This window comes from Haemaphysalis longicornis, unplaced genomic scaffold, assembly GCF_048455015.1.
Source record: "Haemaphysalis longicornis isolate Haplotype H1 unplaced genomic scaffold, Haemaphysalis longicornis Haplotype H1 scaffold_10, whole genome shotgun sequence".
In the NCBI taxonomy this organism is placed as follows: domain Eukaryota; kingdom Metazoa; phylum Arthropoda; class Arachnida; order Ixodida; family Ixodidae; genus Haemaphysalis; species Haemaphysalis longicornis.
In genome coordinates, this window is record NW_027526204.1 from 127,572,032 (window position 1) to 127,598,907 (window position 26,876).

The 26,876-nt window shown below is 46.5% G+C and overlaps 1 protein-coding gene across 1 annotated transcript in view; it reads left to right on the forward strand.

The window, feature by feature from the left end:
• The window catches only part of LOC144159280 (transcription initiation factor TFIID subunit 2-like), a 46,303-nt gene extending 21,846 nt beyond the window's left edge, over positions 1–24,457 (forward strand). Inside the window, exons 22-33 of the mRNA XM_077690674.1 lie at positions 1,659–1,769; positions 2,526–2,611; positions 2,726–2,842; positions 3,759–3,898; positions 5,274–5,343; positions 6,210–6,314; positions 7,927–8,041; positions 8,639–8,716; positions 15,810–15,935; positions 18,809–19,012; positions 21,285–21,462; positions 22,960–24,457. Coding sequence (XP_077546800.1) covers positions 1,659–1,769; positions 2,526–2,611; positions 2,726–2,842; positions 3,759–3,898; positions 5,274–5,343; positions 6,210–6,314; positions 7,927–8,041; positions 8,639–8,716; positions 15,810–15,935; positions 18,809–19,012; positions 21,285–21,462; positions 22,960–23,405 — 1,776 coding nt within the window. The 3' untranslated portion in view covers positions 23,406–24,457. The remainder of the gene's footprint in view (positions 1–1,658; positions 1,770–2,525; positions 2,612–2,725; positions 2,843–3,758; positions 3,899–5,273; positions 5,344–6,209; positions 6,315–7,926; positions 8,042–8,638; positions 8,717–15,809; positions 15,936–18,808; positions 19,013–21,284; positions 21,463–22,959) is intronic.
• The last annotated feature ends 2,419 nt before the right edge of the window (positions 24,458–26,876 follow it).

Here is a 26,876-nt window from a genome sequence, read left to right on the forward strand (position 1 = left end):
TGCCATAAAATGAAGAAATACCACTTTTTAACACAATAAATAAGGATGAATTTAGCAAACAAAGTTTGTGGAGCTGTCTGGTAAGCAACGGCCGCCAGAGGCGCTGCTTACAACAGGAGTTCCTCAGCAGAAATTTTCCTCGAAAAAGGGAAAGAGACTCCTCCCCCCCCCCCCCCCCCCTTTGCCTAATTGGCCCCGAACAACACACCTGTCTTTTCTACTACACGGTAGTGGGGTCGGAGATCTTGTCAATTCTCCTGTGGGGAATATAGCCACGGGGGAGATTTTCTGTATGCAACGGAAAAGCGTAGTTGGCTGAAACATTTAATTTAAAAAACTTAAATAAATAATGGAGTGGGCACTGAGAGATCGGAAGAGAAAGTAAGTAGGGGTTAGTTAAAGGGATGAAATGGGAAGATGCAAGGGTAGGGGAAACATAGTCTTGGTGGGGAACAATAGCAGTGGGGTATTACTTGAAGAAGATGATGATGATGGTGATGTGGCTGCAGCGGCAAGTGATGATAATTAGCTCAGATAGGGATGTAGTATAGTACTCAGGGCATCAACGCTGTTCAGCTAATGTTTCCTGAAAACTGTGTGGCGCTAGAGAAAGTGGTGGAAGTTTGAGTCTAGCAATCTTTTTGGCGGTAGTAGATGCGCCTCATAAATTTCATCCAATGCATCGCACGATACATCACTGAGCTGTGCAACGTGAAGAGACTTAGTGAAGAGACTTCCATTTCCAAAAAAGTGGCTCTAAGCAAGCTGGAACAAGGGTAAAGATGCTGTAGTCATACTGGTTTCTTAGTTGGTAAAAATTATGTCATGCTTGAAGCTGTTATTCATTCAGACAATCGCTAGCTCACATTATGCGAGTATACTGTATGACATCATGCTACTGGATTCATTAAACATTTGTGCTTACGAAACCTCATGGTTGTGAAAGTGGTGCTTAATTGTTTGGTGCACTGTGCTATTTTTGAAAAGAACATTTTACAGCTCTCTTCTACCATTGTGCATGAAGTTCTGGGCTGTTTTAGAAAAAAAAAGTTGCGTACTGTATCACCAAAAATTCAAAAATTTCAGTGGCAAAGTATGGGTGCGGATAATACGCAAGGTTTTTTCTTTAGTGCAGCTTCATGGCAATGCGCGTAGTGCCGTGAAGCTCCTACGCAGTAACACTGACTAAGCCTTCCATTGCAAATTGTGCAAAACATACAAGGACAAGGGAGAAAAAACAAGGACAAGCGCTCTCTAGCAACTGAATTTTATTAGTTCGCCTCGCAGTCAGTGTGTTCTACTTGCTAAATATACGCTTTTTCTGTCTACATAGTTTGTGATGTGTTGCTTGAGCAGTAGCTTTGGTGCAGCCTTTCTTGTATCAAATATGCAGGCAATACGCGAGGACCTTTTTTCTTTTCTGGCGGGCTGAAAGTGGGGGTGCGGATTATACGCAGGGGCGGGTTATACGCGCGAAAATGTGGTACTTCATTCACACGAACTGATCAATTTTATCATTTGCTGTTCTCCCTCCTCTGCTAAAACATACGGAAGCCTCACAAACAGCGGCGTTGTGGCCGCTATGTTCAAGTTAATGCCTGACTCTCAGTCTTTCTCAGTGTTCTCAAAAACGCACATATTTCTTTTTTCTGCCCCAGGCGATTCCTGTGGCCATGGCAGGTTTGCGGACGATCCACGGAATCTGTCCCCCTGAGGTCATGAAGTTCCTGTTTGACCTCTTCAAGTACAATGAAAACAGCAAGAACAAGGTTGGTGGCAGTAATGGCGGAGCCGTAATAATTACATAGGCATGTGTGTGTGTGTGTGGGTGTGTGTGTGTGTGCTTTTTATTGGTGCTTGTGCATCAAAATTTCAATGTTCTTGGAGCAGCGCAAGCCAATGCCTTGCCACTTGCGGATCTACAAGTCTCGGGAGAGCAGCTTGTAAAAAAAGTTGTGGGGCAGTTGATAAAGTAATAATTTATGAACTGATGCTTTAGTTAGTCAAATAATTGTGGTTCTAGAGGAAATCCAAGGGGGGATGTTGATGGTGGGGTTGATTCAGCTAGGGTCACTTTGGCTGTCATCAGTGCCATCAAGTATGCATTCGTATGCCCCAAAGTGGGGAAGCATTGTTCACAGTTTTGAAACCACAATGGTCTTTCCACCAACATCCGAGCAAAAGAGTGAGTGGGAAAAGATTGACCATCGAACGCTTTGTACACCGTTTGGTTAGAGCTATGCTAAAGCATGGGTTTATATCTTTCTATTTGAATGGGAATCAGGCGACTGGTTTCAGACGTAATTTAACTTTAAAGTATATTCAGTGATCATCTATATTTATATGGAAGGGAGGGGTATGGCAAGGTTTATTTTAGGTCAGACCAAAAAGGAGAGTTGTGTTGTGATATTCTTATCTTGTAACATCACGAAAGCTTGATCCCTGAAATAAAAAAAAAAATGTTTGCTGAGCATTTTGATCGTGGAGGTGGCTTTTCCCTTCTCCCCTTCCGTTGCCAAATTTAGTTTTCTGACAACTACTACCGGACTGCCCTCATTGAGGCCCTGGGCGAAACAGTCACGCCCGTTGTGTCCGTCCTGGCGCACGCAGGGTAAGTTTTCTTGAGTAAAGGGCTTTCTTTTTTGCTTCTGCTGAGAGTCCTTAGGCCTTGGAGGTTGGGTTTGAGAGTAACAGCTTTGGTTTGCCTCCTCCACTCCATGTGCAGCCAGCCCATCACTGTGGAGTCCCTGTCTGCGGACACGAAGCTCATCCTGGAAGAGATCACTCGATGTCTGAACTTGGAAAAACTGCTGCCCTGTTACAAGTACACCATAACTGTTGGGTGAGATTTTGCGGCTGTTTTGCAAATCAGCACATGCGTGTGCACATGTGTGTGTGTGTGGGTTTGTATATACAGGGTGTCCCAACTATCGCGCACCAAGATTTAAAAAAAATAATAATAATAATCCGTAGCCCTCCACTACGGTGTGCCTCATCACCTGCGTTGCATCGGCGCGTTAAACCCTTCAATCAATCCAATCAATCAATCAATCAATCAATCAAAGTTCTTAAAAAATAGCAATGGAGTTACTCAAAGAAAACATAGCGCTTAATTTTTCCAGTACAGTGGAGTAGCGGACAGTAATTTTTTCGTTAAAGAGATTTAATTATGTAATTGTAATTGACTATCCAACTCGACAAGTACTGTCCCAATCATTAAAGTATCAATGAGATACTTGTAGTACGCAGTGCCCACGAGGGGCACTTAACTGGTATTTTCAGTGACGTACTAATTGTGTACTCATTTTTTCTGACTGATAAAGAAACCCTGCGAAATGTGAAAAATATCACGGGATGGTGCTCCCACCCGCATCATAAACCTACGCCCTTGAACAGACTCCCTCTGAGTTAGCCAAAATGAAATGAAGAAAAGAAATAACAAAGAAATCAGGACCGCGTTTGTGCCTTATCTGCTACAAGCGCCGTGCGAAAAACTTGCTGTTGCTGCTCCTTTCGTGCCATTATCAAGGTAATGCGCTGTCACTTCGGGTGTGTGACAAGCAAAGCAGTTGCTTCCAATCAGCTTATTTTAGGGTGCTTGTTTATGATGCGGGCAGGAGCGCCATCACGTTACCTGTCTTCCGTGCATAAATTTAAGAAACTTATCCCAAACGACTCGACTAACAAGCACTTTTGTAATAAATGTTGGTGTGCCTGTCAGTTGCGTATCACTTGAGCTTCTCTTTTCGGTTGTGCAGTTGCCTGAAAGCAATTCGCAAGCTGCAGAAGATGGGCCACCTTCCCAACATATCGGCTCTGTTCCGCGAATATGCCCAGTACGGGCTCTTCTTCGACGTTCGCATCGCCGCACTTGAGGCGCTGGTCGACTACACAACAGGTAAGTGGGACAAGAAGTCCACCGTTTGTTTCTTTTCACGACTGAGTTTAAAGGGACCCAGCAACACTCTTTGAGCAGTGCAAGTAAACCTGCGCAACATTTAGATTACACTGCCAGGAATACCTGAGCCAAATATTACACGTTCACGTGAAGCGGTGAGTGCGCAAATCGCTGGGAAAGACGCGGAAAAACCAACCGCGCTCTCTTCAGTTTTCCTCATTATGCACCCCTGGAATGGCCTAAATGACGTTGTTGCGGCCATGGCTGTCCTATTGGCCGTCACTGGCCAACTTCGAAGCTTATTTCTCGCATTTCCTGTGACGATCCGCCACCGTCAGAGCTGGGTACGAACCTCTTCTATGCCTGAACCTATTCGCACAGTTTTGGCGTTTCGTTTGTGTTTTGAGTGACGAACTCAATACTCCCCTTTTAACAAAACCACTTGACAACAAACATTTATTGCCTCAAAAACACCCTACGAGCCTGAGTGCGTGCTTGCGAGCAGGCAGCCATGCCAGCTTTTTTTGCAGTACCAAACCGGAAATAGACCCCTCCACTTTGTGGAGAAAAGGAGAAAACTTCCCGGCCTGTGATATATCAAAGGCCATTGTGAAGAGAACGCCGCGAGCCACGCTTTTCTCCAGGAGAGAGCGCACAGCTTTCGTTGGTTGTCGGCGGTGGAGTTGAGAGGGAACAATTATGCGCGATTTCCTATCGCGCATAGTTTCGGTGATAGCGAATGGATCTTCCTCATTCTTGCCGGAGGAGATTGCTGGGACAATAGACCTTACCCCAAAATACATTCCGAGTAGTCGATGGGAAGTGCTTCAAGGTCCCTTTAAAAGAGAATGCCAGAACGTTTTAGGAGAACGGCAGAGTAACCCGGAGGGCACCGGTAGCCTTCCACTACGGTGTGCCTTACGGAGGAACTAAACTGTAACTTTGGTTTGCTACCCTTCCAGTGTGTGCATTCCCAGCTCATAACACTGCCAGGCTACTTTTTTCATTTACTCTCTGTGTGTTTGATTGGAGGTGGTATCAACACTTTTGGAGGACAACGCTCAACTGTGGGAACAGAGGGTTCAAAATTACCAATAATAAATTTATACGGTCGACAGAAAGTGAGCCGACGTAGGAGGAAGTGAGGTTTTCCCTCTATTGCGCTTGACCAGACACTACTATAATTTTTTACCTGGGACAAATGCAACGCCTCCCAGTTAAGGCTAGAATTACATTCACTTAAGTTCATGCTTGAAACTTTTGGTTAGGGGGTTACGTATGCATTTTTAGCTGCCGCTTGAACGGCTGCCATTAAAAACGTGGCAAGGCAAAGTGTGTGCATGTTGCGTCCACTGACTCGTATCGCCTTTTGCAGTTGACGGAAACGCAGACGACCTCAGCTTCCTCTTGGACATTGTGGAAAACGATCCGGTGCCGCGTGTGAGGTGGGTATTACATATTGCCCTTGCCGCTGTACAAAGTTTCACTTAGGCGCACACAAATGGTTGCACCCTGTAGTTCGGAAAGACTAACTAGGGCATACTTGTCAAAGAATTTCGATGTGCATCTGTTTGTGTCTGCATCTAATTGCGCGCTTTAGTCCCGGATAAGTGGTGGGATTAGGATGCTGCTCCAGAGTGGCGGTGGTGTACAACTACATAGTAGAGGAGAGTGACAAGGCACTTTCATTAATTCATTCATTCATTTATTCATTCATTCATTCATTTATTCATTCATTCATTCATCTGGTTACTTGCAAACTGGGGTGTATGTGCTCTTGCTTAATGTGAGTGAAAAAACTTCACCATCCCTTCCTAAAGAAAGTAGGGAGAAGCGGGAAAGCCTTCTCACATCAAAACTGCGTCAAAAGTGTGTCAAAACCTTCGCTGAAAGTGCGTCCAATCAGTTGTCAAACTTTTAAAGACCCAAATTGCAACCAAAGAACAGACGACCTATGCGACGATTTTTCGCGCACTTAGTAAAGGCATCTACAAACGATCTGAATGTATCCCGAAACATGGTTGATGACATAAAGGTATACTATTGCGCTCCTTCTTCAACATCGGTGCATCTATTGTCTTATCTAGAACTGTTCCTTTTTTGCAATTTTCAAGTAACCGTTCTGACACAACTGAAGCCCGGTTTCACGCACGCGCCATCTGTCCAGAGATCTTATCCGAGCTTTTGGTCGACCAACCAGTCAGTCCATGGGGGAAATGCATTAGTTTTCTGACAGGAAGCCATCGGTCCGGCTAACAAAGCTTTCGTTGTAAAAGAAACTTTGGGTGAGCAATTTGCGTGTTACGTGCAGGCTGGCTCTGCTGCTGATGCTGACGCAGAACCCGCCATTTTCTCGCCGCGACGACAGCCCGTTCAACACCGAAGAGTTGGCCGAGAGGCTGTGGAAGCTGATGAGGTGAGAGGGGAACTTGGAAGAAGACGACCTGTAAGTGGCTCGAAAGGAATTTCAGAGAGGAACGGTGAAAAAAAATGGCCACATATCTGCTTCTTTCGTTGCAAATGACGACGAAAGACGATAGTCGACCGGTGCCCCTGCCATGTAAACACCTCCCTTCTCTTTTCCGCTCACTTCTCACGCTGTTCCTCTCCCGTCTCGTTTCTCCCAAGATGCCAGGTTTGCTGAAGTCAATTTAAATTTACCGCGTTGCACTGCTCCAAGTCGGGTGCCTCGATGCCAGTGCTGCCGTACGGCGGAGGCGCATGTGAATTGAGGCACCCTACTGCAATGTTTATAGAACCACGATGCCCTACTCCACGAGCGTTCGAAGCAGAACGTTGAGCCTATCTAGTGGAACCTTTCATTGCTGTTGCCGTTTGATTTCTTAAATGTGGCCAGAAGCTATAGTAGCGCGGGCAGCAGCATGCGACAGCTTTCCGCAGTTTATGTAGTATTTCATTTGCTATCGTTAGAACCAAGCACTCGTGAATTTTTAATAAAGGAACACTGCAAATATCACTTATGTATTGATTTTCTGCCTTATATTTGCGTAATGTCCTGTTCTTGTTCAACAATGTCGACAGGTATGAACGTTACACCGGACTTAGACGGGTAGATTTGGCTGAGGGCATATAAGACTATTGCACAGCTTCTGTTTCACTTTGGCTGGGTGGCTGAATCAAGTCAGTCAGACAGACGGACAGACAGACCAAAATTTCTGCGTTTAAGTAGCCCAAGAAGGACTATCATCTTTAAAAACTGAAAGTGACGATTCAGCACATTACTGGTCAGGAGTGGTACCACAGTTTAGAATCCCTTTTTAAACCTCCTTCTCAGCAAATCAGTGTCACAAAATCAGTATGGCAATGAATAGTTTGTGTCAGTGTCAGCTTTTCTTATCATTTAGAGGGGTTAGGATTTGTTATCTGTGCTAAATTTGCCTTTTATTTCGAACCGTGGCCACAGTGGCGGCCACATTTTGAGGGAGGCTACGGTGTATTGCTGCCCTCAAAACTTTCTGAATAATGATTGAAAAAAAAAAGAAAAACTAGTGTTTACATGCTAGTTTTTAATGGCACATGTTTTCTTCCAATTATTCACTGTATAGCAGCTGTGCTTGCTAGTATCACCGCAAACATAACTCTTATTATCAACCAGTCCTTGCTTTTAATTTTAAATAAGAATAAAAAACTGGTGTTGCACCACTGAGACCACCTTCTGTGCAGCGACATGTTCATTTACACAGTCGTCTCCCATTAATACAAAGTCCACGGGGACCACGAAACACTTTCAATTAAAATTTTAAGTTTTATCGAAAAGTGACGATCACCTCGATGCTTTTTATTCGAAATAACTTTTAATATAATGGGTTTTAGCTTCGAATTATCAAGCAATCTTTTATTGGATTGCGTGTAAAATTGGCGGGACCAAAGCACCACTTGCAATTACCTGAAAATTAAGCAACTTCGGATTATCGAAAGCCGACTGTATTTGCATTCACATGTTTATGCGTGAACGAACAAGGACGTGTGTTGTGACGGCGGGGCTGCTCCCGACTTCCTCTTTGCAGTTCTGGACTTTCCCACGACTCACGCCTGCGGTGCGCTGTCGTCGACCTCTACTATGTCTTGTACGGAAAGAGTCGGCCATCTTGCTTGCCCGTCCCGGATGCCAACCGTTCATCTGTACGTTTGTGCGAGTATTATCTCTGTATTGGATATTGCGCATTCTTAATGAATGATCTGGGTGCCCAGCCAACGGAACTTTACGGCTTTTATACACACATTTTCTTTGACCCTTCCACCCATTTTTTTCTGTTTGAAACTGTGCCTATTCAGAGGGTCCACCCGTCAGCATTCCGTTTTAACGAAAACCCTCGACTGAACAGTGTTGCACCAATTTTTCAGGAATTGCAAATTTCCGTTGACTTCACGTCCTTTCTGTGAAGAAAGAAATGTTTAGAATTGAAATTTTTAGCTGGGTTGCAGTGTTTTTTAAATATCACCGTTCATTGCGTTCACCACTGAAACATGCAAGTTTTCTGTGGAGAAAAAAAAAAGTTATTGATTTGATTGAAAACTTGTTACTACAGTTTTTACCTTTTGTCAACTGGACTAGTTTCTCCCTAGCATCATAAGGAATTATGAGAAATATTGAAGGAGCTACAAGTGTTAGAATTTTTTTACCATATGTGCGAACACTTGTGAGAAGCTGGGTATTCGAAGAGGCAAATCTTACTACTGCTTCTTCCTCTGCAACCTGCAATGTGCCCTCTTCCTCAGCTGTCTATGGTTCTGAACCTCAAAGAAAAGAAGGCCAAGTTTCAAGCGCCCACAGCCCCAGAGGACGACTTCTTTGGGGTGAGCTTTCTCTGAAACGGGAATTTCTTTTTCTCCAGTTTGCGTCTCCAGAGGCACTTGGAAACGTTTGCCAAACCTTGTTGCATGCGATTGGAGTGGCGCAATTTGAACGCACATACACAGAAATTGGAGAAAGGAAGGCCTTCAGTATGATTGTGCAGCAACCTGCGATTACGGCAACAGTTGCTACCAGTTGATGCCGAGGAAAGTAAAAAGTAACAGGAAAAAAGTGCTGCGAAATGCAGCGCAAAACCGCTAGAATGTAACATTTTGATGCAGTTACTGGCTGTGCTTGGAAACTGCATTGGTTCTGCTCCTAGCAATGTTATATCCTGCCTTTTACCTTCTCATTGTCGTGCATTTTTGTTTGCCAATTTGGTTCGTTTCAAATTGGCACCAAATTGCTTGATATGGTGGATCATGCTTGCGAGTTTGTTTCAAGGCTTCTGCAATATTTATGTGGACTTCCAAAGCTTCTTCAAGCCTACTTTAGACTCGTCTATGCCTTCACACTCCTGTAGGAATAAGGAATAGCACTGGTATCAAATCCTTTTTGCAGAACTTATAAGCTCAGTGTTTGCTGTAGTCGTTTGAGAGTGCTGAGCTCTAAACTAAGTTGAATCTAGCAGAAAGACGTGTCCCAAACGTTTTTAGCGTCAGTTTAGTTAACTTTTTGTTTCAAGCATAACTACCTACGTTCTGTTCGCTTTGTTGTGAACTTATTTTTCAGTTGTTGTGAGGGGGGGGAAACCTTTCCCCAATTCCTCCTGTGTGGCAACCTACAATGTGGCACCCGCAAATCAACCGCGAATTTGAATTAAAGGGACCCTGCAACACTCTTTGAGCAGTGCAAGTAAACCTGCGCGATGCTTAGCTTACGCTACCAGAAATACCTGAGCCAAATATTACACGTGCACGTGAAGTGGTGAGCGTGCAAATAGCTGTAAAAGATGCGGAAAAACCAACCGCGCTCTCGTCAGTTCTCCTCATTATGCCCTTCTGGCATGACCTAAACGTCTTTGAGACCTTGGCTGTCCAATCGGCTGTCACTGGTCAACTTCGCGGCTAATTTCTCGCATTTGCTGTGACGATCCGCCGTCGTCGGCGCTGTGTGCGAACCTCTTCTATGCCTGAACCTGTAGGCACAGTTTTGCCGTTTCTTTTGTGTTTTGAGTGCACGCAGAGTTTGATGAGCTCAATACTTCCCTTTCAACCAGACCACTCGACAATAAACATTTATTGCTTCACAAACGCCCTACCAGCCTGAGCGCACGCTTGCGAGCAGGCACCCATGTCTGCTTTTTTGTGGCACCAGACCGGAAATAGACCCCTCCACGTTGCGGAGAAAAGGAGAAAACTCCCCGGCCTGTGATATATAGAAGGCTGCTAAGGAGAACGCCGCGAGACGATTGTTAGTATGGTGACTAGGACTGCAGCGAACAGCCGAACATGTTTTGTACTTGCTTTGTTGTTGACCAAATTTGCACCTGGCGTATTTTTGCTACGGTTAATAGTTATCGTTTCGTGAAACATTGGGTATGCTCGACAAACAGGATCACGTAAGAAAATGTCCCTTAGGCTAACTGGCCAGTGGCCAGCGTCACGTGAGACAAGACCGACGCAGCGCACTGATGGGCAGCTATGGCCAGCGCAGTGCGCACAGCACACTCTGGTGCTTCTATGATTGTGTGGCTATTTGTAGCTTCCATTGTTCACCCCACCATTGTTACTGCTATAAAAAGAATGTAAACTAAATTTTACCGCAAATAGCTCGTTCTGAAAACTTGTAATCCCTGTTTGATTTGCGTTGGAGTTTGCCGGCCCAGCCAATCGCCACAGCGTTGACATTTTAGGGCCGAAAAGTAGCTGGGGTGTTGCATGCCCATTGTCTGTTTTTTTTTCTTTTTTTTTCAATTTTGTAGCTTATTCTAGTGAAGTTTGCGTTAAAAGTGCTGTCACTGTTGTTCTAATGAGGCAGGCTTTCGAATTAACTAAACTTGCATTTTGTCTTCATGGCCCCTTTAAAGGCCAACTGCACTCAAATTTCACCTCGGCCAAATTTGTTTTTAATGCGTAGTAAGTACCCCCAAATAAGCTGAGACACAAGTGGTAGCCCCGTGAAACGCCTCGTTAATCAGTCAGAAGCGTTTAAAAAGGCTCCGCCGCAGACCACTCTGCACCTGCCGGCGGATCGCGTAAACAGCCATGACGCGCCTGTGACGTTCCAGCCGACGGTGGCTTTTTCCTCTGGCCAGCCACGCAGCGGGAGAACCGGTCGAGCTCTGCTGCCCCGTGCGCGCGTAGAGCTTGCGCGCAGACATTCTCCCGAACTGGTGACCGTCCGGCCGCTCGCTGGACGGCTGCAACGTCACTGCAATGGCCGCGCTCTCCTCGGTTTCGGTTTCAAAATCGCCGATTTTTGCTGGCCGCTTGCGGCGTCCACGTGCGTATTTCAGCTGTTGTATTTTGCATATTGCTTTCTTTTAAAGCAGACTATACGGAAATAGGGTTTTCAAGAAGTCGAAATTTTGAGTGCAGTTGGCCTTTAAATGTGACGTCGCGCTTGTTAACCGAAAGATAGCTCCTGTACGCGATGAGGGAGAATAAGCGAGTGCTTGATGTTGGAGCAGCCATGTTGAACAAACGCGCACAAGTTTACGCCTTGGCAAATGCGTACCGTAGCTCGCCTGCTGTACTGTACCTACGCTCACCTACGCTAAATTTTCCTTTCCGCGATGCGGCCATGCGGCGCTAAGGTACCTTCGCCCGCGTGAGGCGCTGGCTACCATACCGAAGCAGCGTCGCCAGCTACCCCCCTAGCGTCGCAGCACCGGGGAACAAAATAAAAAGAAAAATATTTTTTGTGCGGGTGCTGACGCACTTCACGTTTGCCGGCTCGGCGTTTTTACGATTGCGGGGGGTCGATCGGCGCAAGTGATAAGCAGCGCACTTGTCTTTTTGTTTATGCAGCCTCCCGGCTCGCTTTCCAGTTTGTAAGCGTAGGCCTACCTTCTATCGAGCGCTATCGGAGGCCCGTAGCATCCAGCGAGCCAGCGCTAGCCGTGGAGACGCGGACATCGTTCGGAATCACTATCGTATTTCACGAAGTGTCGGCTTGCTGTGCTCAGTGTGTTGGTTGTCTGCTGCTGCTCGTGTAGTAAGTTAAATGACTTCCGGCTTTATTGTCGCGCCCGCGAGCGCTTCTGATGCGGACTCCGGCGCCGAGCTTAGCCAGCTTAGCGTCGGCCGGCCGTCGTGCGTTCCCCCGGCATCGACCCTCGGCGGCGCGTGCCCCCTGCTCGGGTGAATCATGAACACGCCGGCGCAGCCGCGCCGCAAGACCCTCTCCTTCGAGGAGAAGATCGCGCTCATCAATGCCGTGTCGAACCGCAAGGGCAAAAAAAAGGACGTGGCGGCGCGCTTCGGCGTGCGCCCGAGCACGCTGTCCACGATTCTCAAGGCGAAGGACCGCATCTTCACGGCCGTCAGCTCGGGCACCAGCGGCGCCCGCAAGAAGCTGCGCACGTCCACGTACGAGGACGTGGACAAGGCGGTGCTGCGCTGGATACTGGACATGCGCACGCGCAACGTCCCGCTCAACGGGCCCATGCTGCAGGAGAAGGCGCGCGACATCGCCCTGCGCCTGGGCTGCGACGACTTCAAGGCGAGCCCCGGCTGGCTGACGCGCTTCAAGAGCCGCCACGCCAGCCTGGCGGGCCTCAAGCGCGGCGAGTGGCTGCCGCCGCCGGAGCTCAACGGCGTGCCGCTGCAGGACGCCGAAGACGTGCGCGAGGCCCTGGCGCAGTACCGCGCGCGCGACGTGTACGCCGCCCAGGAGATGGCGCTCTTCTACCGCATGCTGCCGCACGAGGCGCGCGCCTTCAAGGAGGACCCCTGCGTGGGCGGCTCGCGCAGCGGCCAGCGCCTCACGGTCTTCCTCTGCACCAACATGGACGGCAGCGACAAGCGGCTGCCCCTGGTCATCGGCAAGAGCGACCGGCCCCGGTGCTTCCGCGGCACCAAGTGCGTCCCCGTCAAGTATGTGCCGCACCCCAAGGCCTGGATGACGCCGCTCATCTTCTGCAACTGGCTGTGTGACTTCAACGCCAGCATGGCGGAGCAGGGCCGCTCGGTGTGCCTGATGGTGAGCCGGTGCAAGGCCCACATCATCGGAGACCTCGCCCTGTCCAACGTCCGACTGTGCTACGTCGACGCCGAGAGCCTGTCGGCGCTGCCGTGCCCGCTGAACCTGGGCGTCACCAACAGCCTGAGGTGCGCCTATCGGCAGGGCCTGTTGGAGAGGGTTCTAGTCAACTACAGGCTCGGCAAAGACATCCGGGTGGATCTGTTCCAGGCCCTCCAGGTACTTGTGGAGGCGTGGAGGTCTGTGAAGCCCTCGACAATCGCCACCTGCTTCCAGATGGCCGGCATAGATGTGAAGGCGGACTTCACGTTGCCTGCCAAGCAGGGGGACGTCTTCAACCCCGCAGTGCCACCCGCGGCCTTGTCCAAGTCGTGGCATCTACTGCGTATGTGTGGCATGGTGCCGGAGAACACCAGTCTCAGTGACTTCCTGTACAGTGATTCGTGGGCGGTGTCAACGGAGGAGGAAAATGCCGAGGTGATCCTGGGTAGTGTTGAGGACGATTACCCGTACAGCGACGAACGCGAAAACTGCGAACAAGTGCCGTTTGCCGTGCCCGCAGCGAAAGACGTTTTAGATGCCATCGATGTGTTGAGGGTTTACGCTGGCTCCTACGAAGACCTCGATGCAGCCTTTGAAGCCATTGACCTGTATGAGAGCTGCATCAGAACGGTTCTTTGGAGGAAAATGCAGGCAGCGGTAAAGGCTCTCACCATTTTGTAGTCTTCGTTTCTCTCTCCTGTAGTCCTAAGGATGCGATGATGGGGCTAATTATTTTCATAGTGGCCATGTCTGTTAAGCAAGTTATATGTTGTTGGAAGTTATTCTATAGTTGCGAAGTTTTAATACTGTTCAGTTACAAATGTCTGGTGAAAGGCAGATTTGAACCTAACATTATTTTTTCAATAATGGAAATTTCGAAATTTACTTCTTGGTTAAAGTCTGAGGTCTGAGGAAAATTTCAGAAGATATGATTATATCTAAAGACAAACTTTGAAACAGACGTAAAATGTTTTGGTGTAATAAGCAGTTCTGCAAAAATGCAGTCATTGCTAAAACTTTTTCACAGTGCAAGAGGTTTCATTAAGAAACATGGAAACCGCATGCAACTTTGCCCTTTTGAAAGATGTGCGAACTTTATTAGATGAGTTACGCAATGCCAAATAAGTTACAGAATGAGGAACATAGAAGAAACGGTGACAGCCTACCAGCTGCTTTCCCACACTCAACTTGTGACGCTGTAAGTCTAATTTGCGTGATTGACTGATGTGAACCAAATCAACTGAATATTGAAATAGCTTTGTAGTCTTGCAGCGGTAACTCGTAGCATTTTAGATCAATCATAAAAAAATCATGGGGTGATAATTCAGTTAATAAACAGCTATTGTACCGCATAACAGGTTAAATCAACTTTGATGGGACGCAAGAGGGTTTACAAGAGGTATGGCAATACCGCGACGGCTTTTCAAATCGAAAGAATTAAAGACAGACCATGCTCGCTGTTTTTTCATAAGGTACTAAGGTTTAGCTAAGCTAGAGTCTTCGAATTAATTGCATCACCTAAAGTTAGAACAAACCTCATACGCTGAAACACGCTATTACTACGGCTGATCAGTGGTTCTGAACTTCTGGTGTATTGACAATGCACGTCGAGCTGGTGCGCTGACTGCCCTTTTTTAGGCCGCTCGTTTAGGTACATTCGTTGACAAATGAAGTGCAAACAGGAAAATTTGAACCAGATCACACAAATAGCACTATTTCTTTCCATGTAGATAAAATTGACGCGTGGCTTATACCTGTGCCACATGTACACGAAAAATGACATTAGGTGTTTAAGGGGCCGTGCAGACAAAATACAAGTTTTATTTTAAATATTTCGTGCTTTATAGTGCCCCCAGCGCTTGTCTGGCAGCAAATGATGCCGTATTCACTGAGAAAGTAATCAATCTAGGTTAAAATTTTGATTCTCCCGCCAAATCGTGTGTTTTCGGACGTCAGCAATGAAGTCATAAGTGCGCGTATTCAAACGAACTTCCACTGCAGTCGTTGCTGCAGACATTGCATCACACCATTAAGAGCCCTGTGTGAGTCCTGGTTCTTATGCCACGTTTTAAACAGGCACTGCAGGAGTTATATTCTCTAACAACCTCACATTTCAGAGTCCATAATGTGAAGCCCATTTTCCCGAGTTCTTTCATCCGATTTCCACGCGCTCATTTAGCAAAAAGAGAGCAGGCAAAAGTGGTGTTAAGCACAAGGACGCGGGTTTTGATTCCCGGCCGCGGCGGCTGCTGTTCTGATGGAGGCAAAAAGAAAAACGCCCATGTGTACGAGATTTCGGCTTATGTTAACGGTCCCCAGGTGGTCAAAAGTTGATCCGGAGCCCTCCACTACGGTGCGCCTCATCGCCGTTGTGCGTTGGCACATTAAACCCTACAATCAATCAATCAGCAAAAGTGGTGTTCTTTGTGCTCCTTTCCGCTTTGATGACGTCACCTGGCACAATACTCGGGCGGACTGCAAAATAACGTGTAAATAATTTCAGTTGTGTTTAAGTGGTCGAAAGCTTGTGCAAACAATCAAAGGGTAAGGTCACTCTTGACCATAAGCTGTGCAAAAATTAATAATTTGAATTCTGGGATGGCATCGAACCACATTGCAAGCCCGCGTGGCGTTGGTCTGGTTTGTGTAGCGGCCGTGGTGAGGGCCCAGTCTTGCTTTTCTACTTCCACTCAATAGTGAAATGATGGATTACAGGAGTCAAACTGCACAGTTCTACTGCAAAGAAGGGTTTGACGAATTTACTTAGAGCACTAAAGTAGTAAGCAGTAGTGCACCCTGAGACGTATCAAGCTGTTTCGTAAATATGGCTGCCTTTCTCGAAAGTGAACTTAACTTTTTTGAATATTTGTGAAACAGTTTGTCCCCCCCCCCCGCTTTTCTTCTCAGATGAAGCTGGAGCAAGGCAGTATCGTGTCAGGTGTCGAGCTCTTGGCTGAGGCTGCGCTCACGGCTACCGAACGGCTTGACACCGAAGTAGTCGTGCTCCAAGACGCTGTGCCTGCCAAAACGGAGGTATGGCAGTTGCGTGGATTGTCTTTAACCCTTTGGTGTATTATGTTTCGGTCAAGCCATGTTTCTTATGTTTTTGTACCCATACCCCATGTGGCGTACCAGGTACTATCAGCGTCAAAGGAAACGCGAACACGAAAATATGAACCTGAACGCACAAATAGTGCGATTTCTTTCCATGCAAGCCAAAATGGTGTGTGGCTTAGTTACTAAAACAAAGTTGGGAAAAGTGGATTTCTAAATACACCAATAGCGTGTTATTATATGAACTCTACGAACAGTATTTTTCAATTTTGCACGTTCTGGTTCATATTTTCGTGTTCGCGTTTCATTTGACACCGATAGTACATCCCTTGTTATTTAGAAAATGGTCCGATGTTTTCAACTAAACAAATTTTATCTTACCTTCGCGAAACAGGGTTTTTAATGCTCTTTTCATACCATGTATAACCTCTGACTACAAGGACAAGCGCACTCTAGCAACTGAATTTTATGAGTGAATTGTGACTTTCGCCTTGCGGTCAGTGTATTCTACTTGCTAAATGCACACTTTTGCTGTCTACGTAGTATGTGGTGTGTTGCTTGATGAGTAGCTTTGGTGCAGCCTTTCCTGTATCAAATGTGCGGGCAATATGAGAGGATTTTTTTTCTTTTCCGGCGGGCTGCAAGTGGGGGTGTGGATTATATGCAGGGGTGGGTTATACGTGCGAAAATACGGTACGTGTTTTGGTCTCTTTGTTCTTAGGTGCCTTTGCACCATAAAAATGCACATACTGCTACTATGCATGACGTAGCGATATGTTTTCTCGCCCTCCATTAAAAAAAAAACGCTTGTAAGGAGAAGAAGGCAGCACTGTGGGGCTCATCTCCCCCTCCACAGAAAAACCTGACCCCAAGAAGGTTAAAGGTGCTCAGTGGCAGTTAACCCACATCGCTGCTGTCTGAGTAGCCAGGCTAAGAATATCCGAGCTTGAGATGGCTTTTGTTTTGACTTTCCGTCTGCAGCTCTCATATCCTGACACAAGTGAAATACAAAAGTGCGGGTGGGGTGTTTTTGTGCACTCTCTGCTAGCTCAATCTTTCAGCTACGAAGTGAAAGCGCTGCCACATGACAGGTCTCTGGGCATGTTAGGGAAAAGGAACCTGAGAAATCGAAAATAAACGCTGTTGAGCACAGTCAGTAGTTCTCCGTAAACATTTCATTCTGGTTGTTCTCCATCCAATAAGCAGTGATTTTCTTAATAATAAATAATGATGGGAAATTCTTTCTTGTCATCACGTGGAGCACATATTCGTTCAGTTCGCATGATCAACTTGCTTCGCGCTTTTTTTTATCACTTGTGCGACGTGCTGACTTCCCTTAAGTGTTATTTGCTTAGAAATATTTATTGTGATTAGCGATAAAATTTTATTCTTTGTAGCAGAGTGCCGGCATGAATCGGAGTATTCACTTCGTATAGGAAAAATCTGATGCGCTCAGAAACTGGCGGGTGCGGGAAGGGGTTGTATCATATCGTGCGTACCACACATGTGAAAGAAGTGTTCCCATTCCTCTTAGCATGAAGCAATCTGCAATAGCAATAGTGAAGTAAGGTAAAAAGCAAATGATAATGGAAGTTAAATAGTAGCATAAGGACATTAAATATATCAAATGTGAATATCAAACTTTTCTTGTGTGTATTTTGTATTTCTTTTTTTTAAGAACACAACCTTGAGCTAGCAAATGTTGTAAATCAGGCTTTGTCATTACCATTGGTCGTAAGCGTGGCATCAGTTCAGATTTCGACCTTGTTGCGTAATTGTGGCCAAAAAGTTTTATGAGGTGAACACGAGAGCTATTGCCCTTTTTGCTGCTGCTAGCGTCTGTATATATGATAACAATCGGCAGGGGTAATTTACATTGATAACAATCGGCAAGGTTGGCTTTACTAATTGCTGTGCATTCTCTATGCGTTCAACATCTCGGCAGATTTTGTAGGCAGCCCTGCACCACATTTTATGAAGTAAACCTGCGTGTTGGGGAAAAATGGGAGGGAGACATACGCCAACTTCGCTAATATACTATTTCTAAACAGTGAAAGCATTATTTGTTGTCAAATGAAAGCAGAAAGGGTGGTAATAGTTGTGAGCTGTAAATAGAAGTGATACGTGATTCAGCCTTACGTGTCCCTTTAATATAAGTAGATATGAAATAAGAAGAGTTCGACATCTTTACTGCCGTGCTTAACAAAAGTGACACGCAATTTAACTTCTGCATCAGTCTCAGGTTGTCCTACTATTCAGCTCTATCGCTGTCATCATAGAGTTTCGTACTTATATATACTAGAGGAAAATTTGTCGCTGCAATACCTCTGTCGGCATGGCCGCCACCATAGCAGCGAGTGACGTTCCTTGCCCACTTGGCTTGGCTAGCCACATGGCTTCTTTTTGCTCTCGAAGGTGAAATCAACAAGAAATGGTAACATTTTTTTCTTGTTCGTCTTTTATAAGGCTTCTAAATAATTCCTGGCAAAGAAATCGCCCTTAACTCCATTTTTATAATACTCATACACATTTAAACCATATTTTACGATAATATTGTTACCTTTTTGCTGCAACAGGCAACTTTTCAGCCTGTTAATAAGCCATGCCAAGGACAAGTGGAACGTTCTTACCTGGTACATGACGAAACGCTCGCTGAAGTGAGGCTCACGTAGATACTGGTGCCAGATTTCCTCTAGTATGTTTTAGCATGAAACTCTATGGCTGTCATAGTATATGCACCTGTCGGGATGAATCCATTGAAAATAGAGGGTTGAAAACATATTAGATTGCCTGTTACAGTTGGTTGCGTGTGTTGTGCACTTGAACACCAAAATGCTCCGTGTCTCCCTTAGGAGGAAGTGGCCGCCCCGCTGGCAGAGCAGCCGCTGGAGCCGACGGAAGTCCGAGTCAAGGAAGAGCCAGAGCCGTACGTTGCTGCCGACGAAGAGCAGCAGCCAACGGAGCCCACCATGGAGCCGGTCGAAATAGCCGAGCCGCACAGTGAGCCGGGCGTCGTCGTCCACTCTGACCCGGAGCAGATGGATGTAGAAGTCGAGGTATTGGCTTGGCTTGGCCTGGTCGTGGCATTTGTGCCGTTGATCCTAAATGCTGCCCTGTGGGTCTCTTTTGGCGCGTTAGTTAAACCTCGATGTAACGAACTTCAATGTAACGAACCACGGAATTCTTTGCGACTACAAGTTTATGCTCACCATGTATTTTCACCCTCTGTGTAACGAAGTCCTGTTTGCCCAAATTTCAATGTAACAAAGTTTCATGGAGATTATTTCAGTTGTAGAAGTAGATTTTGGAAGACGCAAGTGCTGAAACGGGGTCTCAATAAAACGCGAACGGCAGCACGGGCCGCCCAATGCCGCGGATGCAGCAAGCCACGGAGTCCGTGGGTGAGCTCCTTGCCTGCAAAGTGCCTGGCGCACATACACGGCTGGCGTACTGTTTCTGCTTCTGTCAGAGCTTAATCGTCTACTCGGGCAGCAGCGAGAACCGCATGGAGCGTTTTCTGCCTGCAAAAACGCGCCCCGTAAGCCACAGGCGCGCTGACCCAGCTGCGGAGACCACCCACACGATGCGGGTTGCTCTAGCAACCGCTTCTAACCGCTTGCTGAAACGCAACTCGAGGGGCAAACGAGAGGTAATGCGAGAAAAAAAGCTGATAATGCGGGTAAAATTTTCACTGTAAAGCGTCATGTGCGCTGTTACGAAAGCGTTCGTCAAATATCCTCCGCGGTGGTAAGCCTAACCGTCTCTAGTGGGGCCGCCGTCGCTGCATGTCGCCGCTTTGCCCTTCGTTTGAGTTTGCTCATGCTTATGGGTTCCATGGTTCCAGCAAGCATTTGCGAATCTTTGAGCCTTGCGCACGCGTTTTTTTCACACCCGCATCCGGAATTGCGCACCGCAGCGGCGGCTGCCTTCGCCAGAAAGCGGCTCGCGCTGTGCGTAGTAGTGGGAGGAGCCTGACCAGCTTCGCCAACGGAAAGGTGCGCACCCTATGGCGGGAGCTTCGAATCCTCCATGTTTGAAGTTCTCGGGGATGCCGGCTGGTCCCACCAGAGATGATTAGGCGGAGGATATTTGATGTGCGCTTTCGTAAGCGGCGCGCATGACGTTTTACAGTGAAAATTTCGCCCGCATTATCCGCTGTTTTTCTCGCATGCCCGTCTCGTTTGCCCCTCGAGTTGCATTTCAGCGAGCCATTTTACGCCGTCGCAGGAGCTACCCGCATCGTGCGAGTGGTCTCTGCGGCTCCATCAGTGTGCGTGTAGCTTGCGGGGCGCGTTTTTGCGGGGAGACAACGTTCCATGCGGTTCACGCTGATGCCCGCGTAGACAATTAAGCTCCGACAGAAACAGAAACAGTGCGCCACATTTTTCTTTGCAGGAAACGCTTCACGCAATGAACACTTCATTATAACCGCAAATTCCAGTGTAGCTGAATTACAATGTAACGAAGTAAATTACGAATTTTAAGGACTTTGTTACATCGAGGTTTAACTGTATTTTCATATACTACGTACGTATCTCAAAGGAATTTTGTGTGTTGCTCCCGGGTCAAGATCAAAAGTTCTGCTGACAGGTTGCCAGTGCATCTTAGTATGAATGTGCAGGATAGTGTGATAAGAGTGGTCCAAAGCCAAAAATAATACTTTGTATTCCAAAACATTTGCTGCTGGTGCTGTAGTTAGACATAACTGATAGTGAGTGAGTGAGTAAAGACTTTATTGAATCGCCTGCTGTGGTGTCCCTAATGGAGCATTATGACGCGGCCTACACACATAACTGATAAGTTTTCTGGCTTTCCTGCAGTTGCTTCACCAAGGTTCTGTCCCACTATGCAGTGAAATGTTGAAAGATTGAAAAATGCCAATTTTTTTTTCTTTCTTTCGCCGTGTTTTAAGGTTTCACATTTTTCTGAAGAGAAGAGAGCGAATTCCGCATTTGTTTTAGCGCAATTAATGAACCCTTATGGCTTTCCTCGCATCTGGATTCCACATAAGAGGCGAATGTTTTTCGTAAAGTTACTAAACAAAGACTGTACTTCGTTTTGTCATCCCCCCACCCTTTTCTTCTTGTTCTGGTGTAAGGCAAGACACCGTAAACGCGCATTCAGCGAAAATCGTAAAAGCCTCTGCCAAATATTCTTGGATACATGATCAGACATTTGTAAGCTATCGCAGTATCGGTCTTTACCACACGTCTTTGTCATGGCTTTTATAATGAAAGCCGTTCTTTGATAATGTTGTCACGCCTTTGCCATTGAGCGTACTACCCGTGAAAAGCTGCAGTAGGCTTCACAGATGCATGTGTTCCGTAGGGGCTGGTTGCTGCCCCACCCCCCGTGCTGCCGCCGGCGATGCCAACGCAGCCGCCGAGGGAGGCTTCGCACAGCAGCGTGGAGTCCGGGCCCGTGGCCGCTCCCCCTATGCCCATCCAGCCGGCCGAGATCACCTACTCGGACGACTCGCAGTCCAAGTCACTCCCGGGACTAACGGGTGAGCTTCCCACCTTCTTCGAGCCTTGTTGCCCACTCGCCAGGCTCCATTTGGTTGTTTTTCTGGATTCTTCCACTATTGGCCAATTCCCCCTTCCGCCACTATTTGCCAAGTGAGCTCTGTCAAACCCTCCCGATAGGTGTCATTTGCCTCCTTTGAACCTTGTTGCCCACTTGCCAGGCTCCATTTTGTTGTTGCTCTGGATTCTGCCACTATTGGCCCATTCCCCCTTGCCGATTCCCCTCCACCACTATTGGCCGAATGAGCTCTGTCAAACCCTCCCGATAGGTGTCATGTCTGAGTTCACGCAGAGACGTAATTTGTTCACATTGATATGTGAGGTTCTGGGGTTTTTATAATAGTAGATGAAGCAGAGAGTTGAAGAGGGGGTATTGGCTTACCTCGAATGTGTCGAATGTGCCTCTGAAGAGTGGTGAAAGCATTTATCAGTAGACTCTTAGCACATTTGGAATCGCACTGAATTTTGCCTCCTCGTTGCTTGCACTAACACAGCAGGTATGCATGAAAGAGTTAAAGCTTCATTCGGATTCTTGAAGATTATAGTTGCCACACTTGAGTAATTCAAGGTGCGTATAGTGCAAGCTGTGTTTAATAACAGGTTCTATTTTTGGCTCAAGTGTGCAGGAAATCATGCATGTTTAGTCAGTTGAATTTGTAAAACAATGCTAACTTACCTAACTGAACCACTTTTGTTGACTGTTTGTTCTTGTTACGGCTCAAATTGGTCCATGTGGACGTATTCCCAATCGGAGATTAAAATGCAACAGCTTGTGTCCAAAGTGATTAGGGGTTGCTACAATTACTCCTGGCATTGAATCTAATGAAAAAAAAAAAAAAACTGGTTTTGACAGAATCAGTTGTAAGGTGATTATTCCAGAAAGTGTGATACTGTTGGTATTGCAGCGCAGTTTTCATTGCATGCTTGACTGTCTAGCTTTCTCACCCATGTCAGGTGACTCGTTGCCGCCTTTTTGACCCTGAAATTAAGCAACGTTTGAGCGTTGCTCAATTTTTGAGCACTTCTTTGCCTCAAGTTGAATTGCACTTGAAATATAGCCGCCTCAAAATGATTTTTTTACGTTTGGTTTAGGTACTGTTTAACTTGAGAGAGTGCATCTTCCATTACGGCTGTTTTTGGCCAGGCTGGCTGGTGAAGGTGCTGACGCAGAATATGTATGGTCTGTTGAAATTTTCTTGGCCAAGTCAGAAATGCACGGGCCGAAAAAAAGTCGAAGCACAAGCTTACCTCTCGAGGGAGGACGGCACGATTTATGCCAGGAAGCTGGAGAGAACACGTTTCTTACTGTCATTATATATTCCGGCTGCAGTTAAATTTTAAGCATTTGCTTTGAATTCTTTGTGGCCCGAAACATTTTGCGTGGCCTAGAAAATTTGACAGAGGCTGTACCTTGAAATTGGTGGTCACAGGCTCCTCTTGGGTCATACGTTCACCGAAACGTCTACGTACCCTTGCAGGCATTGCAACCCATCATCAGCCCACGGGCTTCGACTCGAGCATGTTCAAGATGGGAACGCCGCTCCCGGAAGTTGCGCAACCGCCGGCATTGCACGCGACCGTCAGCGCTCCCTCGTTACCGGCCTACCCACCGGTGGCGCTGCCGACCATGACGTTCCCGCTGGTCGTCACGCCGTCGACGTCGCTCGGCGGCGTGTCTTCTGCCACGGGCGAAGCTGACGACGTCAACGTCGGCGGAGGAAGCTCCAAGGTGCACAAGGACAAGAAGAAGAAGAAGAAGAAGGACAAGAAGCACAAGCACAAGCACAAGCACCGCAGCCACGACCGACTGTTGGAGAAGGAGCGCTTCTACAGTTCGGGAGGCAGCACGAACCAGTCGCCGGCGCCGTTCGGCGGCGGAGGTGGTGGCGGTGCATCCAGCAGCCCCCAGCACGAAATCATTTGAGGCTGGGGATGCTGCTCGTGCTGTTTTGTGCGTGTGGTTCGTTGTGACTTGAGGTGGAACTGTTAGCACTCTGTGAAGCCGCTACGAGCCGCTACGAGGTCACGTCCCTCTGCAATGGATTGTCATCTGCTACAAGTGAAGTAGAGTGTGTGTACAGTTAGTTGAGTGGGCTTTGTAGTGCGTTAAGTCAAGAAACCAAGGGACACCAAGAAAGCGCAGCCTCATGAATTGTAGCCACAGCTGGCTGTTAGGCATCGAATGCTGCCTGAATATTTCACTGCCTGAATTGTTGTCAGCCCAATTTAGGGAGGGTGCATTGAGCTGCCACAGATGGTGATTAATCGATGGTTAATCGATTAATGATGGTTAATCGAGACTGAGATTGGGTGCACTTCTTTCTGGTAGCTTCCCACCTTCCAAAATACAATTAAGTTTCGTAGGAGTGCATAAAATAAGGTAAATATGTACGGTAGTGTTTTAAGAGTTTAGTGCAACAAAGGACTGTTAATCGCAAGGAGTCAAAGACAGGCTTGCTGCATCCCTATGGTATGTCCTCTTTTGCTGATAGCTTCTGATGCATTATTTAGAGAGATAGCCCAGCGTTAAGCCTAATTAGAACACTCCATTTGTTATATTTATGGGTTGACTCAGCTTCGTTTTTTTTTTTTTTTTTTTTTGAAATGGTTTATCTGATAGTTAATATTGTTCAGGGTATTTGACATTATTGTGAATTCTCCTGTTTACTTCCTTGTGCAGTGTGCTACAGTATGCCGTTAGGGTCAAGTCTACACTGTAGAATTGTGTCATCCTTACAAAAAAAGAAAAAAAACTGTAGGTCTTGCGCTACTTGGTGTAATTTTATGATGTACACAATTTTGGCTCTGAGGGCTGGACAAAAAAAAAAAGTGAAAGTTTGTTGTGTCGATTTTTTTGGACTGGCCTCAAGAACTGCGGATTTACGTTACCGTCTGAGTCATTGTAAATGTTCCATCACCAACACCGGAAGTTGGAGGTTTGTAAACTGTCATTGTGTATAAATGTATGGAAGTAGTGCAACTGAGTGTGTGTTTTCTTGTGCAATTCCTGATTTGATGCTTTTTATTCACTCTTGCTTGGCCATGCAGACAAAATATGAGTTTGTTTTACTCGAAAGATTTCATGTTTTGTGGTGCCCCCAGCGCTTGTCCGGCAGCAAACGATGCCGTATTCTCTGAGAAATTAATTTACGTTAAAATTTTGATTCTCCCACCAAATCATGTGTTTTGTGACGTCTGCCATAAAGTCACAAGGGCGGGTATTCAAACGAACTTCTGGTGCGTCATTAGGCTCTGCAGCCTTGCTTACCGTCAGCCCTCTCGCACGGCGCTACCATACTCAGCCGTGGGCCGTTATCCGCCGTTGCTTTGTTTTTGACTGTATTTGCACTTGGCTTGTTCTTGTTATGGTAGAAAGTAATCATTTCGTGAAACATGGGGTATGCTTGACAAACGGTCACGTAAGGCAACGCCGCTTACGCCAATCGGCCAGTGTCGTGTAAGACAACTCCAAAGCGTTGGACTGCTGTGCAGCTAAAACAAGCATAGTGCGTCCAGTACTTCTATGTTTACGTGTGTTCTCATAGCTTTTGTTGTTTACCCCACCATTCTTACTGCTGTAAAAGGAATATGCATTACATTTAAGTTCAAATGGCTCGTTTGGCAAGCTTATAAAAATTTTGCGTTTTTTTTACCAGCCTCAGCAAACCGCACGGCTAGGCACATATGACATCATAGGTTCTGTTGCAGGAAGTGAGCTAGTGGGTCACATGGCCATTTCCTTTTTTCCTAATTATATAGCTTACTTGGGAAAACTGTGTGTTAAAGGTGGTGTCAGTATGCTTTTACGAGGCACTCTTTCGAATGAACCAAACTTGTGTTTTGTTCAGCTTGGCCCCTTTAAGAAGCTGATGTAATGTTTGTGATAGCTGTGTTTTATATAGCCGTTACGGGGACAAGGCATACAGGGCCACTTTCTCATTTTTTCTTACCAAACATTATCTTTTTCTTTTTCTGTGCATATGCTTTGCACATTTATTGCTGCTCCAAAAAACCGCGTCTGTATGACGACGTCAATTTTGTCCACAAGGAAAAGAAATCAATGTCAGTTCCTAGTTGGCTAAACCATGACTAATTTATTATTGATTACTACTTTTTTGCAGAGGAGATTAGGGCATTGGTTGAGACAGGCATCAGAAATGCTGTGTGATTGGTAACGATATTTGGAGGGGGTCTGTTTGATGGGCTACGCAGGTAGGCTATGCCAGCTTCTTTAGAGATGGAAACTTTTGCTTTGGTGCTGGTTTCGCAGCCATTTCGTTTTTACACACAAATTGTGCGTGCTCCAGCCTTAGCCCTTTGAGGGTCGAATTTTTTCGCCAAATGCGACCCCCCAGGGTCGATTTTTATTATTGCTGATTTAAATTCTTTGGATGAATCTATATCGAGAAAACATTATCGTAATTTTTTTAGGGTGACCATAAAGTGACAAAAAAATCGTTTATGTTGTTACATGCAAGTGGTTTATTCATAAGTAACACAAGAAAAATTCTAAATAAAAACGAGAGAGTAACAAGCCGGCACCTTTCAAGTGAATCGAAATCAGATATACCGTATAATGCGGAATATAGGTCGAGGCGGAATATAGGTCGACCCCCTTACCGTGTAGCCGAAAAATGCAAAAAAAAAATAATTAGGTACCAACCATTGTTTTATTGAGACTATAACTTGTTTCGTGTCAGATTACTCATTTAAAACTGTCTGAAGTATCGTCGGACGACTGCTTCTGGCTCGCTGTCGCCCACACAGCAGGTCGTCCTCGGTGCAGTCCAGGGAATTGCTTATGCAGCACTTCTTAAACACTCGCAAGACGATGTCATTGTGAAGCGAGCGCAAAGCATGGGACACTCGTGTGCAGACCGGAGCGGCAGCCAGTCTGTGCAGGCGGTCAGCAAACATCTTGGGGTATCCATTCGTAGAGACATCGCACGACGCTAGCGGACAAAATTTGCCCCTTTGTACAGCAGCACAGGTGCACAGAGCAGTGCCCATGAAACGAGGCCTTCCGAGCGCTGCATACCGAGAGCTGCCCCGTCAGCTAACGCTGCTAGCAACACTTCTTTTGACGATAACGAACTGGCGCAAGACGGACACGTCGTTGGCCTTGGAAAACCCCCAACTTTTCTTTTAAATGCTGCTATAAACTGGCACTAAGTGCCTAAACTCATTTTGAGCAAGAAGAAAATTGCACACACACATTCGCCGACAGCGAGAGAAGCAACAAAACAAAAATGGCGCCGCGTCCAATTGATGGTGGTGGCGATGGTGCCTTTGGGGTTTGGATGGGCTCGATGGGCTGCCCGGTCACCAGATGAATACTGCCAGTGACTGCAATATAGGTCGAGGGGTGACTTTTCGGCAAATTTTTCTGTAAAAA